The 17664-nt window shown below is 41.1% G+C and overlaps 1 protein-coding gene across 1 annotated transcript; it reads right to left on the reverse strand.

Annotated features, from left to right (window-relative positions):
- Nucleotides 1-391: 391 nt before the first annotated feature.
- Nucleotides 392-796, reverse strand: LOC138891691 (secreted RxLR effector protein 161-like). The gene has a single exon (XM_070175429.1). The coding sequence runs from the start codon at nucleotides 794-796 to the stop codon at nucleotides 392-394; it is 405 nt and encodes a 134-aa protein (XP_070031530.1).
- Nucleotides 797-17664: the final 16868 nt, after the last annotated feature.

Raw genomic sequence — 17664 nt, forward strand, 5'->3', positions numbered from 1 at the left:
CTACTTATTCAAACAAAGGGGAAAGACAAAGATCCATAAGCCCATAACCAATTCTGTACAAAAAAAAGAAAAAAAAGAGGATAAAGACCCATAACCAACTATATTTTATACAACTAGCCAACTATATGTACTATGTCTTGATATTTCTTCTACTTGCTTAATATTTGAGGCATCTTTTGTGAGAGCTCTGTTAACACCACCCCTCCCCCCCTTCAAGTGGGAGCCCGTAGATCGGACTCCCAACTTGCCCAAAAAATTCCGATGAAGAGGTCCTGCCAAACCTTTTGTGAAGATATCGGCGATTTGGGCTATAGTTGGAACAAAAGACAGAAATTAGACCATCGAGCAGTTTTTCGCGGACGAAGTGGCAATCAATTTTGATGTTCTTTGTTCATTCGTGAAAAACTGGGTTTTTCGCTATGTGAATCACAGCTTGATTGTCGCAATGGACAGAGACCGAAAGCGAAGGGGAAATGGATATCTTAGCAAGAAGACGAACAATCCATGAAAGTTCTGCTACCAAACGTCGGATAGATCGATATTCAGCTTCTGCCGAAGACAAAGAAAACACTTGTTGTTTCTTCGATTTCCAGGAGACGGGGCATCCACCTATGCTTAAGAAGAAACCACTAACTGATCTTCGAGTATCCGAGCAAGATGCCCAATCTGCGTCACAATAACCCAAAATCTGAAATGAAGGCTCGGATGAGAAGAAAAGTCCCAAACTTGGATCATTTCGAACATATCGAAGAGTATGTAAAGCTACCTGATAGTGTCCAGATCTTGGAGATTGCATGTATTAGTTCAAGGTCTGTATAGTAAAGGATAGATCTGGTCGGATAGTTGTGAGGAAATTTAGCTTCCCCAAAAGCCTCCTATAAATGGTAGGATCAGGTAAAAGCTCACCAGAATCAGTAGTAAGCTTAATATATGAATCAAGCGGAGTGCAAACATCTCTTGATTGTAGAGAATTAAACTAAGAAATGAGGTCAATTGCAAATTTCTTCTGAGTCAAAATGATACCTCCAGGCTCGTGTAAAAGTTCCATACCTAGAAAATAACTTGCTTCTCCTAGGTCCTTAATTCGAAATTCAGAATCAAGGAATGATTTGATCTCACTGATTTCTTCTTGATTATTTCCTGTTAGGCTAATATAGTCGTTAGATTCCCAAATATTTTGAAGAACAAGGAGTAGTCATTGACCGAGGAGGTGAAACCTCTGGATCCTAAAGCAGATCATAGTCGAGCATACCATTGGCGCGATGCCTGTTTCAAACCATATAGGGACTTGCGAAGACGACAGACATGGGAAGAGCTTGGAGGTGCAGTTCCTGGCGGAAATTTCATAAATACTTCCTCGTCCAAGTTGCCATGTAAGAAGGCGTTATTAACATCTAACTGGTATAAGTTCCATCCTTTCTTCACTACAACAGTTAACAAACATCTGATAGTTGTCATTTTCACCACTGGTTAAAAAGACTCTGTGTAGTCTATTCCCTCTCATTGTGTATCTCCTCGTACTACTAGCCTTGCTTTGAGTCTTTCCAAACTTCCATCATATTTGACTTTAACTTTGTACACCCATTTGCAGGGCAATGCTTTCCTTCCAAAAGGGATTTGAACTACTTCCCAAGTGCAATTGGATTCTAATGCCTCAAGTTCTTTTGCCATAGCTGCTTGCCAACCGGGATGAATGACTGCTTCTTGGTAAGAATTTCGCTAAAAAATTTGGCATATAGAGTTAACAAACTGTTGATTTGGTTGAGAAAGTACAAAAAAAGTGTAAGAGTGAAACGGGGTAATAGGTGGGTTTGGTGAAATTATTTAATAAGCAGCATCGCATATGTAGTCTGATAAATATTTAGGTGCATTATGCTCTCTAGAAGATCTGCGTAGCCCATCTGCTGGAGCTGATTCAACTCTAGATGTAGACAGAGTAAGAATGGGGCAATCTTTGCCTCTAGGACTAGAAGATGATAAAGAAATAACACATGGTATAGTTACATTAGGTGAATTAGATTCCTGTTGTGAATAAAAAATATACATTCCCTCATCAGAGACATGAAAACTGGCTGGAAACAATTTTGACATAGGAGTGTAATAAGAAAAAGGGAATATAGACTCAAAGAATTTGATATCCCTAGAAACAAATATGTGATTCGATTGAATGTTCAACATTTTATATCCTTTCTTTCCAAAAGGGTAACCTAAGAAGACTCCGGGGATTGCTCTAGGTTGTAGTTTATCTCTATTTCTAGAAAGAGTAGAGACAAAGCATAAACAACCGAAAGGCTTCAAATGAGAGTAATCTGGCAATTTGCCAAACAAAATTTGATAGGGTGATTTATTATTTAGAACTCTTGAAGGGAATCTATTAATCAAGTAAGTTGATGTTAGCAAACAATCACCCCAATATTTCTTCGGTAAATGAGACTAGAATAATAAAGCTCTATATGTCTCTAATAAGTGTTTGTGTTTTCTTTCAACTATCCCATTTTGTTGTGGGGTTTCAATGCATGATGTGTGATGAACTATCCCTTTGGAAGTAAAGAAATCTGAAGGATTTATTCATGTCCCTAACTCATATGCATTATCTGATCTTATGATCTTAACCTTGGCTGAAAATTGTCTTTCTATAAGAGCCAAAAAAAGATTTAAGGGTAGGGAAAGTATTAGACTTTGTAGACAAAAGATAGGCCCAAGTTGCCCTTGAAACATCATCCCCAATAGTAAGAAAATATCTTTCTCCCTTGTAAGTGGGAACATTGTAAGGACCCCATGTATCTATGTGTAGTAAATGGCACCTAAGAAGAGAGCCAGAATTGGCCAAGAAGCCAATACCACCCAGGAGTGGTTGTTGATCCCTTACTTGATAATGCGGGTGAGGATAATCCCCCTACTATCACATTGCCTGATTCTTCTATTCCAGAACAGACTACCCCAGTTACTACACCCGCGGAGGGTGCCACAATTCCTCCCGCCGATATTTCTGATGGAGATCTTAGAGGAGCTATTCAGATGGTGACTCAGTTAGTAGCTTCCCAAGCTCAGAGGTTAAATGTTGCACCCACCTCATTTAGCTTGCAAGGAGATTCTTCCAGTTCTAGGGTAAACAGGTTCCTTCAGTTAGACCCTCCAGTGTTCACAGGTACTGATCCCGGGGCAGACCCTCAGGATTTCATTGATGAGATGCATAAGACTCTCCGAGTTATTCGTGCTACGGAGACAGAGGGAGTAGAGTTGGCCTCCTATCATCTGAAAGGGGTGGAATATTCCTGGTTTGAGATGTGGGAGGATTCCCGTGAGGAGGGGAGACCTCCGGCGGGATAGAGTGAGTTTGCGAATTCCTTCATAGACCATTTCTTGCCTGTCGAGACTAAGGCAGCCCGTGTTGTGGAGTTTGAGACCCTTAAAAAGGGTAGTAAGAGTGTGTGGGAATATCACATGGAGTTTGTGCGCCTGTCAAAGTATATTGCTCATATAATGCCGACTATGGAGACTAGTGTGCGTCGATTTGTGCAGGGCCTTAGCCCTTTAGTTATTAATGAGTCTGCCACAACTGCTCTAAATTCTAACATGAACTATGGAAATATGGTGGCATTTTCCCAAGCTACGGAGGCTCGAAAGTTAAAGTTCAGGATAGAACGGGAAAGTAGTAGTAGGGCCCGATCAGCGGGCAACCTTGGGGATGCATTCGGAGGAGGGAGATCAGCTTTTCGGGGAGGATCATCAGGGACATCACAGTCTTATGCTCAGTCTTCAGCTAGTGCCCCTCCATCAGGGCACGGTCAGCAGCAGTGGAGTCGCTTTAGGCCCGGTCAGGGCAGCAGGAGGTCCCACCATCAGGGCCGATCAGGAGGGATATTCCAGCAGCAGCAGAGGGTCCCATGCCCTAAGTGTGGAAGGAAACATTCGGGAGTCTGCTAGCTGGACATGCCAGTATGTTATGGATACGCAATAAGAGGCCATATTCAGAGGGAGTGTCGTGCATCCCGTCAGGGTGCAGGTAGGGTCACAGCTCAATCATCCAGTACTACAACCGCTACATCTTTAGCACCCTCTCTAGCTCGAGGCTCTCCAGCACCCACATGGCATGGTGCAACTAGGGGTGGTGCACAGAGTTCGGGAGGACCCAGCCGATTCTATGCTATGAGTGGTCGACAGAGTGCGGAGGCTTCCCCAGATGTCGTCACAAGTATATTAACTCTTCAATATCATGATGTGTATGCCCTTATTGATCCCGGATCTTCTTTATCCTATGTTAATCCTTATGTTGCTACGAGTTTCGGGATAGAACAGGAATAACTTCATGAGTCGTTCTCTGTATCTACTCCGGTTGGCGAGTCTATTATGGCCGCATGCCCGCATGAGTTTATAGGGATTGTGTGGTCACGGTGTATGGTCGGGATACCATGGCCGATCTTATTAAACTAGAGATGATTGATTTTGACGTAATAATGGGAATGGATTGGATTTATTCAAGTTTGGCCAAACTCGATTGTCGAGCCAAAATCATGAGGCTTGAGTTTCCTAACGAGCCAGCTGTTGAGTGGGAGGGGAATAATGTTATGCCAAAATATAGGTTTATTTCTCACCTTAAGGCCACGAAGATGATCATGAAGGTGTGTATTTATCATTTGGTCCGAGTTACAGACACCACTACTGAGGTGCCTACCCTTGAATCTGTATCAATTGTGAATGAATTCCCCGATGTATTTTCGGATGAGCTCCATGGAATTCCTCCAGACAGGGAGATTGATTTTGGGATTGATGTGATGCCAGGCACGCAACCTATATCCATTCCACCTTATAGAATGGCGCCGACAGAATTAAAAGAGCTAAAGGAACAAATAAGCGATTTGCTAGAGAAAGGTTTCATCCGACCGAGTGTGTCACCTTGGGGCGCACCAGTTCTCTTTGTCAGAAAGAAAGATGGATCGCTGCGGATGTGTATTGATTACCGGCAACTCAACAAAGTCACAATCAAAAACAAATACTCATTGCCTAGAATAGATGATTTGTTTGATCAATTACAAGGTGCTAAGTTCTTCTCCAAAATTGATTTGTGGTCTGGGTACCATCATTTGAAGGTAAGGGAGCAGGATATTCCGAAAACAGCTTTTAGAACCCGGTATAGGCACTTTGAATTTTTGGTAATGTTTTTCGGGCAAACAAATGCCCCGACAGTTTTCATGGATCTTATGAATCGAGTCTTCAAGTCGTTCCTCGACTCCTTTGTGATAGTATTCATTGACGACATCCTTGTGTATTCAATAAGTCGAGACGATCACATCGACCATCTCAGGGTAGTTCTGTAAACTCTTCATCAATACCAATTGTATGCAAAGTTCTCGAAATATGAATTTTGGCTTGAATCTATTACATTCCTAGGTCATGTCGTCTCCGGAGAATAAATTAAGGTTGATCCTCAAACGATTGTAGCGGTGAAAGATTGGCCTAGACCTACTACTCCAACAGAGATTCGTAGTTTCTTGGGTTTAGCCGGGTATTATAGGAGGTTCGTGGAGGGGTTCTCCACTCTTGCCTCCCCATTGACTAAATTGACGCAGAAGACGGTTAAGTTCCAGTGGTCCGATTCTTGTGAAAGGAGCTTCCAGGAATTGAAATCAAGATTGACTTCGGCGCTGGTATTGACCCTGCCACAGGGTGCCGAGGGGTTTGTGGTGTATTGCGATGCTTCAAGGATTGGTCTTGGGTGTGTATTATTGCAACATGGTAAGGTTATAGCATATGCTTCAAGGCAAATTAAGAATCATGAAAAGAACTATCCAACTCATGTCTTAGAGCTTGCAGCGGTGGTTTTTGCATTAAAACTTTGGCGTCATTATTTGTATGGAGTTCAAGTATAAGTATTCACAGACCACAAGAGTCTTCAGTACATTTTTAAGCAAAAGGAATTGAACTTAAGGCAAAGAAAGTGGCTCAAATTGCTCAAAGATTATGACATCGACATTTTGTATCATCCGGGGAAAACTAATGTGGTGGCGGATGCTCTTAGTCGGAAGTCTATGGGTAGTTTGGCTCACTTGGAGGCATGTCAAAGGCCCTTGGCCCGGGAGGTTCACCAGTTGGCCAGTTTGGGAGTTCGTCTTGCGGACTCTAATAAAGGGGGAGTGATTGTGCGGAATAAGGCAGAATCATCGTTTGTGACGGAGGTCAAGGAGAAGCAATACAATGATCCAATGTTAGTGCAACTGAAGGAGGGGATTCATAAACACACGGCTACGGCTTTTTCTCTTGGCATGGATGACGGTACATTACGGTACCAAGGGCGGTTATGTGTTCCAAACATAGCTTCGGGAAAAAGTCATGTTAGAAGCTCATACTTCTAGATATTCCGTGCACCCTGGTTCTACCAAAATGTATCATGATCTCAAAGAAGTTTACTGGTGGAATGACATGAAGAGGGGTGTGGCGGACTTTGTGGCAAAATGTTCAAATTGTCAACAAGTAAAGGCCGTGCATCAAAGGCCCGGTGGGTTAGCACAAAGTATAGAAATTCCAAGGTGGAAATGAGAAATGATCAATATGGATTTTATGGTAGAGTTACCGCGCACTCCGCGTAAATTTGACTCAATTTGGGTGATCGTGGATAGACTCAATTGTATATCAAGGAAACTGCGGAATAATATGCTCAATTGTATATCAAGGAAATAGCCAGGCTTCATGGCACTCCAGTTTCCATCATTTCCGATCGAGGGGCCTAGTTCACAACTAATTTCTGGAAGAAATTTCAGCAAGGTTTGGGTACGCAGGTGAATCTTAGCAAGACCTTCCATCCACAAACTGACGGGCAAGAAGAGCGGACTATTCAGACGCTTGAGGACATGTTGTGTGCGTGTGTGCTTGACTTCAAGGGTAGCTGGGATGATCATTTTCTGCTCATAGAATTTGCTTATAATAACAGCTTCCACGCTAGTATTCAGATGGTGCCGTTTGAGGCCTTGTATGGTAGAAGATGTAGATCGCCAATTGGGTGGTTCGAGGTTGCAGAAAATGAACTAATAGGACAAGACCTTGTGCATCAGGCTATGGAAAAGGTTTAGATCATAAAAGAGCGGTTGAAAACTTCTCAGAGTCGTCAAAAATCCTATTTGGATGTTCGTCGCAGAGACTTAGAGTTCAAGGAAGATGATTGGGTGTTCTTGAAGGTATATCCCATGAAGAAGATCATGTGGTTTGGAAAGAAATGGAAATTACGTCCGAGGTATGTCGGGCCGTATAGAATTACTCATAGGATAGGTCTAGTGGCGTACAAGCTTGATCTACCACCTGAGTTGTCATTAGTGCACCCGGTATTCCATGTGTCCATATTGAATAAGGTAGTTGGATATCCGTCCGCTATCGTGCCGGTTGAGACCATCGAGGTTGGTGAAGAATTGTCGTACGAAGAAATTTCGGATGCTATTCTTGATAGACAGGTCCGAAAGTTGAGGAACAAAGAAATTGCATCCGTAATGGTATTATGGCAAAACCAGCAAATCGAAGAAGCTACTTGGGAAGCCGAGAATGAAATACCCTCATTTATTTGAATAGCCATGTAATAGCTCTATAAAGTTGCCTCCCCCCCCCCCAAAAAAAAACAATTTTGTATCGCTTGCTCGGCTAATTTAAAGACACTACTTTCTAGTTATATGTCCCCCCATGAGGCTTCGGTTGGTAATATTTTGCATTCTGTTGTGTAATTTAATTTTGTATATGTTGCTAAGGTATTTTTCGGGGGCTCTCTGACAGGTGGTTAGTCCTAAACACAAAGGAAACTCTGGCGAAATTTTCAGAAAATTAGGAAGTTAGGCAAATTTGGGGCTAGTGGTATGTGGCATGACTGAAACTGTGTTAAGTGAACCTTGATCCTCATTCGAGGACGAATGATCTTAAGTGGGGGAGGATGTAAGGACCCGTAAAAATTTTAACCAAAACTCGGGGTTTCGTGGTGCCAAGTTAGGTTATTGCGCTACTGTAGTAGAAATTATTCGCAAGCTTGCAAACTCGCCGCGGTTCAGACTTTTTGGGTTGAACACTACCCTACGGACTGAGAGAAAAATGTTTCGCAGTAGAACGCATTTCTGCGGCCCATTATGCGGCCGCATAATCACTCTGCGGACATCATAATGGCCGCAGAGTGAAGCAGTAAGTTTGGCCAACTTGAGGTCAATTTTGCGGTCGATTATGCGACCGGATAATCGATATGCGGACCACATATCGATCGCATAATTCCTCTTGGCGGAGGTAGTTCTGCGGTGCATTATGCGACCACAGAACGAGTATGCGGACCGCATACTGGTCGCATACCTGGGCCGTAAGTTCAGGCCCTTGAGGGCCATTTCTGCTGTCACTTTCGGACCGCATAACCATTATGCGGTCGCATATGCGACCGCAGACTTGTGTTGGGGTACCATTTTTCTTAATTTAAATCCCGACCCCCATTCCGTTAAAACATCCATTTAGTCTATTTTGAAGCTCATTTATGAGATTTCTAGTGAGAGAGAGAGAGGGTTCTAGAGTGAGGGCCTAATTCCCATCAATTAATCTTCAACCATCACTCAAAGCTTGGAAATATTCAGGTATAGTACCAAATTCTTCATCCAAAAAGGTAAGACTTCATCACCCCAACTCTTAATTTCAAACATAGCTATAATGGGGTATTAATAAAATGGTCCATGGGTGTGAGAGTTGTTTATCTTGCATGCATGTGATAAAGAGTGTGGGAAAAATAAAAAGTGAACTAGAACTATGAACATTTTCCTAATTTTGGGTTCAATTCGTCTATTGCAAAAATAGATTGACGTTGCTAAGGGTTTCAGATAATTGTAGAGTCTAAAGAAGCACGATTGAGGTATGTATGACTAACTCTTTTCTTCTTAGAATCGAACTCCTGGTGTCCGAATAATTGGTGTAAGTTCCGACTTGATCTTACTAGAATTGTTTGCCTTAGTGTGTTGGGTTGAAAGATTCATGTTCCCTAATTGTTTAGATATTTACCATGTCATCATGCTGTTTGAGAACATAACTATGATTTTCCAAGCTCATTCCCTTATGTGCGTAATGTTTTATGTGATGGTACTTATCGACATAAATGATGACGTTATTTGAACGAATAAAAAGGGAAAGACTTAAATTGTAAAATGTGTCCAAGTGCCAAGAACTATTTAATATATGAGGCTGTTTGTTCCATGTAATGAAATATGGGAAAGAAATGTGAATTGAGTGAACAATTGAAAGAGGTTATGTCTCAAGTGAGATGGCTTAGCCGATCGGGCCGAGATTGAACGTCATGCCGTACACATGGTGGCATTCATGTTGGAACTATTGATTTACATTGTGGATATGGATATGTCTCACTTGGGATGGAATAGCCGGTCGGGCCGAGACCGTACTCCGTGTAAAAACACGATAACATTATGAGTTGTGGCTTTGGCACTAAAGATTATTAACCTAAAAAGATGGAAGAATTGAACTGGAAACTATGTGATCCTTACTTGGTATTTTTTTGTATTTCTATGAAGTACTTATTGATTATTATGACTGCCTTCTCTTTGTTTCACTGTTCATCACAGCAGTCTTGGTGATCCCCGTTTCTTCCCGGGGCCATGTAGTCCTTTATTTTGTATAAGTTTTCATATTTTGAGGTATAGCCGGGGCCTTGTTGCCGGCATTGTCATGTTGCTCTTTTGTACCCTTAGAGGCTCCGTAGACGTTTATGTGGGTCATGTATATATGTTGGGGTGGTCGTTGGATCGATTTGTATTTTGGAAACTTAACTATGACATAATGTATATAATGAAAAATGAACTAGCAACATTTACATATTTATATAACTGATCTCTCCTCTGTTTTAAAAATGGTGATGCGTTTCCTTTTTGGATTATGAGTGAGTCGAGTAGGAAAGGTTTAATAGGCTTGCTCGACCAAGTTCACTCGGTTGAGCACCGGTCGCGTTCCCTGAGGTTGGGGCGTGACACATATTTAGACCGAATGGCATTACATTATAACAGTAAGTCCCGTACTTAGTGATAAACGAGGTCTTCTCCTGATCCTACGGTTTCATCTGTATTTGGTTGTACCCGAAATAGGCATCGAGAAAACTGAGAGTCCGGTGGCCGGCTGTGGCATCTATCATACGATCGATATTAGGCAAAGGAAAATAATCCTTAGGGCATGCTTTATTCAGGTCTTTATAATTTATACACATTCTAAGTTTGTTCCCCTTTTTAGGGACTACCACCATATTTGCCAAACGGTTTACCCAAAAAATGAATAAAGTTGAATTTATATGTAGTTTTAAGAATACATGGTATAACTTGGCACAAATCGGATAAGTAAGTAGAGAAATATCGAATATCGGCTGTAAAAAGGGAATTAAAACAAACCGAAATTAAGTAGGGAGTGATATTTCTATTGTAATGGCCCGACAAGTCATTTTGACTTTTAGAATCCTGTTACCCTAAATAAAACTCCTCGTATGTGCTTTTATTGATTTATGACTTGCGGGGATGGTTGGTTTCGGATTTGGAAGTGTTCGGGTTGAAATCAGAACACTTGGTTCCTTAGTTTGGCTTTCTCAGGCCAAGTTTGACTTCGGTCAATATTTTCAGAAAACGACCCCTGAATCGGGATTTGATGGTTCCAATAGGTTCGTATGATGATTTTGGACTTGGGCGTGTGTTCGAATCGGGTTTTGGATAAACTGGGAGCATTTAAGTGATTAATAGTGAAAATTAACTATTTGAATGTTTAAAGTTCTTTAAATTTGGTTTGGAACAGGTTTTAGAGTAATCGAGATACGTTTAAAATTCTGAGTTTGGGAATAGTTGTGTATGGTGATTTAAGACTTGCACGCTAAATTTGGTGTCATTTCGAGTAGTATAAGTATATTTCGGCGTGTTCGGAGTAAATTTGAAGAATTTAAAATTCCTAAGTTGAATCAATTTGATTTGGGGTATGATTCTTAGTTTTGATGTTGTTTTACATGTTTCGAGAGTTCGAGCGAGTCCGTTTTATGATTTCAAACTTGTTGGTATGTTCGTACGTGGCCCGGAGTGCCCCGAGTGTTAACCAGACGAGGCTCGGACCAATTTTGAAATTTGGAGGAAGAACTGAAGTTTTCTGCTTCTGGTATGTTCGCACCTGCGCGTGGACAACAGGTGCGACCCTCGCAGATGCTAGTTTTTGTACCCAGAAGCGGAAAGGGAAGGGGGCAATCGACCGCAGATGCGGATGTTTTTGCGCACCTACGAACGCGCGGATGCGAGGCAATGCGCGCAGATGCGAGAGGGGAACAGTCAAGTAAAACTCGCACCTGCGAGGCTTTTCCGCATGTGCGGTACACCTCCGCAGGTGCGAAACCACTGCTTGGCAGAATGGTTAAAAATCAGGGCTCACACAATTTTTAGCTTATGTTTCTCCATTTTCGGGAGATTTCAGAGCTTTTGAGAGGGGATTTCAACTAGCAACTTAAAGGTAAGTTAATTCTACACACTTTGAGTTAAATACATAGATTATGGGTTGATTAAAACCTGTAAATCTTAGAAATCAAGGGTTTAGATGAAAAACCTAGATTTTTATAAAAATAAGATTTTAACCATGAAAATGGTTATGGAATTGGATAGAAATTATATATTTGAGTTCTTGAGATTATGGATAACATTTTCCTCCGAACATTTCCGGAATCCGAGCACGTGGGCCCAGGGTGAATTTTAGAAATTTTACCATTTTGGATAGGGTAATTTAGTTAATAGATAAATTTCAAATTAGTGATCATGTATTAACTATTTTATATAACTTTTGGATAGTTTCAAATTTTTCGGCATCGAATTGAGGTTTTACGCGACATTTGATCGGAAAAGCGAACTTTAGGTAAGTCTCTTATCTAATCTTGTGAGGGAACAATTACCCCATAGGTGATTAAATTAATAATTATTGCTAATTGTGGGGGCTACGTACGCACGAGGTGACGAGAGTCTGTACGTAGCTACTATCTATGCTTATGTCTGTGTAGTTTAGGACCCAAAGGATGAATTATGTGCGTAAATTGTATTCTTTATTTAATTAAATTATTTGTAATATATTATGAATTGTTAGGGAAATATAGTAAAAGATGAAATCTAATATACTTAATTTTTCTGTATAAATTAATTAATTGTTAAAAGAAATTGCTCATCTTCTCGAATTAATTTTATGAAAATATACTCTCAACCCGGAAGTACATAAGAAAATGTCATCCTTTCTTGTGGAGCGGGTCGAACACCTCAGCAGTATAGATGCATCTATGGATCGCGTCGCACGTCCCTCAGCACTATACACAACACTGTGGATCGGGCCGTACGACCTCGGTAGAAATTGTGCCTAATAATAATAATAATAATTATACGATACCTTGATACTTTAATTGTTGCTTGTAAATTTAATTAATAGATTAGAAATTATTGCATTTGAAGGAATTTAATTATTTTTGTTGGTTATATAAGATTATTATTAGCCCTATGAATCATGTTGATTTAAATAATTCAACATTTTATTTCAATTATTATTATTGACCCTTAGTGAGTGTCAAAGACGACCTCTCGTCTCTACCTCAACGAGATTAGGCTTGATACTTACTAGGTACACGTTGTTTACATACTCATGCTACACTTGTTGCACTTTTTGTACAGGGCCTGAGACAGGTGTTATAGTTGGATCTATCGGCGCGCACCCACGATATCCAGAGGCTTAGTGGTGAGCTGCCCTTCAGAGCCATTCTGCAGCAATCAGTACCTCTTCCTGAATTTTATTTTGCCTATTTTATTTCAGACAATATTTGAATTTTTGTATAATCTACTAGATGCTCATACACTTATGACACCAGGTTTTGGCACACACACTAGTAGAATGTTTGATTTGATTATTTTTCTTGGTTATTTTAATTTATCAGATCTTTTCATATTGTTTTAATTCTTGCAAGTAAGAAGAGTTTAATTACTCGGTTAATTTTAAAGAATAGAATATGGGTTTAAATTACTGGTTGGCTTGCTTAGCTGTAGTGTTGGGCTCCATCACGGCATATAGGTGAAATTGGGTCATGACAACATGGTTTCAGAGCAATAGGTTCACGTAGGTTTCACAAGTTATGAGCAGGCCTAATAGAGCCTTGCGGATCGGTACTGTAACGACCCGACTGGTCGTTTCGAGTATTACAACCCAGTTTCCCCATTTACATCTCAAATTGTACTTTACAGTTGTTGTTTGAATTGCCAGGGTAATTGGTTCGGGTCCAGTGAGATTTTGGAATGAATTGGAACATCTAGTTCCAAGGTTTAAAGCTTAAGTTAAAATAGTGACCGAATGTCGATTCTTCAAGAATATGTGGTATCACATTAATCAAATGAGCTCCAAATTAAGTTTTGATTGAAGTATTAGATCCGTATTGAAATTACGGAGCCATAGCAAAAAGAATCATTGAATTCGGACAGATGTATAAATTAGTATTGCGTACTCACATGGTGTATAGACTGCTGATATTCAAATTTTGTCAGTTGACGGAAGAATTTTTATCTATTATGGGTAACCCGAGTTGATTTGGGGATCCAAAGGTAGGCCCAATTAAGATGTGTATTCTACACCGAGCCGGAATGGTTGGCTCCATACTGCTATTGTTGAGGGATGTGTCATTCGGTTGATTATATCTGTGGTGATAGTTATAGCCCGATGCAACTTGTTCGGATTTATACGGTGTGTAAATGTAAGACTTGTGTCTTGAAAGAAATTCTAAAGGTTGGAAATTTAATTCCAAGGTTTATGAGCTAGAGTTAAATTAATAAATTTAGTTGGATTGTGTTGTCAAGCTTACATGGAATAGGGTGTCGCGGGTTCACCCCAGGTACGTGTGTGGTAAGATGGAACAATGATTTGATGGCTTGGAAACAACTCTTGGCACATTCGAGGACGAACATATGTTTAAGTGGAGGAGAATGTAACGACCCGACTGGTCGTTTCGAGTATTACAACCCAGTTTCCCCATTTACTTTTCAAATTATACTTTACAGTTGTTGTTTGAATTTCCAGGGTAATTGGTTCGGGTCCAGTGAGATTTTGGAATGAATTGGAACATCTAGATCCAAGGTTTAAAGCATAAGTTAAAATAGTGACCGGATGTCGATTCTTCAAGAATATGTGGTATCACATTAAGAAAATGAGCTCCAAATTCAGTTTTGATTGAAGTATTAGATCTGTATTGAAATTACGGAGCCATAGCAAAAAGAATCATTGAATTCGGATATCGTATGAGATAATTATGCCTATTTCCGTGTCTGGAACGATTTTTCCGTCGCCGCGAGTGCCTAGGGTAGCGTGGGGCGCTAGCCCTAGCGCTGGGAATTTTGGGATACTGGAAAATGCGCCACAGGCAGAGCCCCACGCTACCTATGACGCCCGAAACAGCTGAGGATTTATAAAACGGGATTCTTGCCATTTTTACTCATTTTTTGAGTTTATGGAGCTCGGTTTAGGCGATATTTGGGCGATTTTCATGGGAAAATATTGGGGTAAGTGTTCCTTATCCTATATTAATTATATTTCATGATTCCATATTTATTTACATCATGAATCCATGAATTTATGGAAGAAAAATCAGATTTTTATAAAATCTTCCAAAAATGTAAAATGATGATTTGAAGGTCAATCCGATGTCAGAATTTGATAATTTTTGTATGGTTGGACTCGTATCGGAACAGGTGTTCGGATTTTGTAACTTTTGTCGGGTTCCGAGATGTGGGCCCCACGGGCAGTTTTTGAACTAAATTTCGAATTTTTATGGAAAATTAGCATTTTCATATGGAAATGATTTCTATACCTCGTGTTGATTGTATCAAATTATTGGATTGAGGTAAGTAACTCTTCTAATCTTGGAGTTGAGGGTATGAACCCTGAATATATGTATTTTGTGAATTGTTGGGAGGTGACGCACATGCTAGGTGACGGGCGTGTGGGCGTGCACTATAAAAATTGTGACATAATTATTTATGTGGAATTTTATAGTTAAATATCCTTGGTATTTTCCATGCGATTTATTGTGTTAAAGAAATTGAGCTGAAAAGCATATTACAAATCATGTTGAGGCTATGTGCCAGTATTATTGGGACCCACAGAGGTCATATTGCTGTGAATTATTATGTTAAATTAAAAAGTCATACTCAGTCATAATCATTTCATTGCATATCATAACTCAGTTTTATGGATCTATTTTGATGCATAAAAATGTTTAGGGCCGAATGCCCTGTTTTACTGAGATGCCCGAGTGGCTTGAGAGGTTTATAACTGAGTGAGGCCGAGGGCCTGATTTATGTTGCATATTTATGGGATCGAGTTGCACGCCGCAGCATGTTGCATATTTATGGGATCGGGCTGCACGCCGCAGCATGTTGATATCGGCCGAGGGCCTGGTTGTGAGGATATTAATACCATAGCGCGTGAGTTGTCCGCGTAGCACGTGAGTTGACCGTGCGGGTCCAGGTATTTATACCATAGCGCGTGAGTTGTCCGCGTAGCACGTGAGTTGACCGTGCGGATCCAGGTATTGATATGATGGCACGTGAGTTGTCCGTGCAGATTATAGCGCTTGGAATGAAGGATCCCCTCCGGAGTCTGTACACACCCCCAGTGAGCGCAGGTACCTACTGAGTGTGAGTGCCGAGGGCCGAGTGCTGAGTGACTGGGAGGCATGAGTAATTGTGAGGTATGCCCGAGTGGCAAGAGTGATTGTGAGGTATGCCCGAGTGGCAAGAGTGATTGTGAGGTATGCCCGAGTGGCACGAGTGACTGTGAGGTTTTTGCCCGAGGGGCTGTATATGAGTGATGTTTTGCCCGAGGGATGTTTATGATTTTATCATTGAGTTGCATTGCATTGGCATGCACACATGACATACATGCATAGAGATGTAGTTTTCCTCATGCTGTACAACATCACATCATTCATGATTTCTTACACATTTTTGACAGATGGGCATAGTGATGCATTTGTTTTACACGGGTTATCTGGAAGGAAAATGAAATATATTATTTATTATTGAGAATATTTTTGGAGAAATTATTGTTTTCAAACTATTCATATTATTGGCAACTTCGGCAAACAATTTGGGTTTTTACTGATGTATTTGAAAGAAAGAACTACTATTTTTGAAAATCATTATCTGGCTGAGTATTTTATCCCTGAGTTACTTCTGGTATTATTTGCTTTATGCTGTTATGGATTGTTGTGTACTATTGGTTGTGGACCCGACCTTGGTAGAAGATCGTCACTACTTTCAACCTACGGCTAGGTTTGTTACTTACTCAGTACATGGGGTCGGTTGTACTGATACTACACTTCTGCACATTGCGTGCAGATGTTGGCTGTTGTTGTTGCTGTGATCGATGGTTGCGGGACTTGAAGATGTACATGCGTTCCTGTTGTAGCTACCTCTTATTCAGGGTAGCCTTAGATTTATAAAAGCTTTTTTTATGTATTATTCAAACAGACTATGTATTTATTTCATTTCTTATTTGTATACTCTATTCTTAGAAGCTCATGATTTGTACTACTAGTTCTTGAGGAGATGTATCAGTTTTAAATATTTTCTTTTAATTAATTTCATTGGAATTGGATAGTTGGAAATTGGCTTACCTAACGGGTTAGGTTAGGTGCCATCACGACTAGTGGGTTTTTGGGTCGTGACAGGTACGGAGACATCTATACTTATCTTCGAGAGGCTATAGGGTGTTAGGAAACTACATTTCTTCATATTTCATCGTGCGATTGATGTAGTACTAAATACCTTTATCTTATTCTCTCACATATGGTGAGAACGTGCTCTAACGATGCTCTAGACCAAAGAAGAGCTACTCCCCAATTGTTAGAGGCCGAGGCAGAGGCCGAGGGAGGGCTCCAGCCCATGGTAGGGGACGAGGACGTCCCAGGACTGTTCCAGTTATGCCGCCAGTGGGTCCAGCAGAGAATACCATTGGTGAGGAACATGATGAGGTGCCTGTGGCAGAGCCAGCTCCGGTAGATTTCACATCTCCACTGGGATTCCAGGATGTCATGGGTCATATGTTGCGGTTCATGGACACTATGACTCAGGCTAGTTTATTTCTGATAGACCTAGCCACATCTCAGGCGGGCGGGGGAGAACAGACTCCGACCGCACAGGATCATGGGAAGGTAGCTGCTGTATATCAGACCCACGGTGCACTACCCGTAGGTGGAGCCCTGCCACTGGCAGCAGCTACACCTGAGCCTAGGCCAGCTGCAACCGCCGATCCGCAAAAACTATTAGACAGATGGACTAGACTACATCCTCCTGTCTTTGGGGGTGAGCGACATGAGTATCCCCAGGATTCCATTGGTCGGTGCATGGATAGACTGTATAAAATGAGGATATTGGAGTCTCATGGGGTTGACTTTTCTACTTTTCAGGTAGAGGGCAGGGATCGTAGATAGTGAAAATCTTATCTTCTTGGCAGACCAGCATATTCTCCTCCCATGACTTGGGACAGGTCACCCATATCTTTCTGGACAGGTATATTCCACCCTCTTAGAGGGAAGAGTTACGGTTTCAGTTTGAGCAGCTCCAGTAGGGTCAGATGTCAGTGACCGATTATGAGGAAAGATTCTCCGAGTTATCTCGC

This window comes from Nicotiana tomentosiformis, chromosome 1 (genome assembly GCF_000390325.3).
Source record: "Nicotiana tomentosiformis chromosome 1, ASM39032v3, whole genome shotgun sequence".
NCBI lineage: Eukaryota > Viridiplantae > Streptophyta > Magnoliopsida > Solanales > Solanaceae > Nicotiana > Nicotiana tomentosiformis.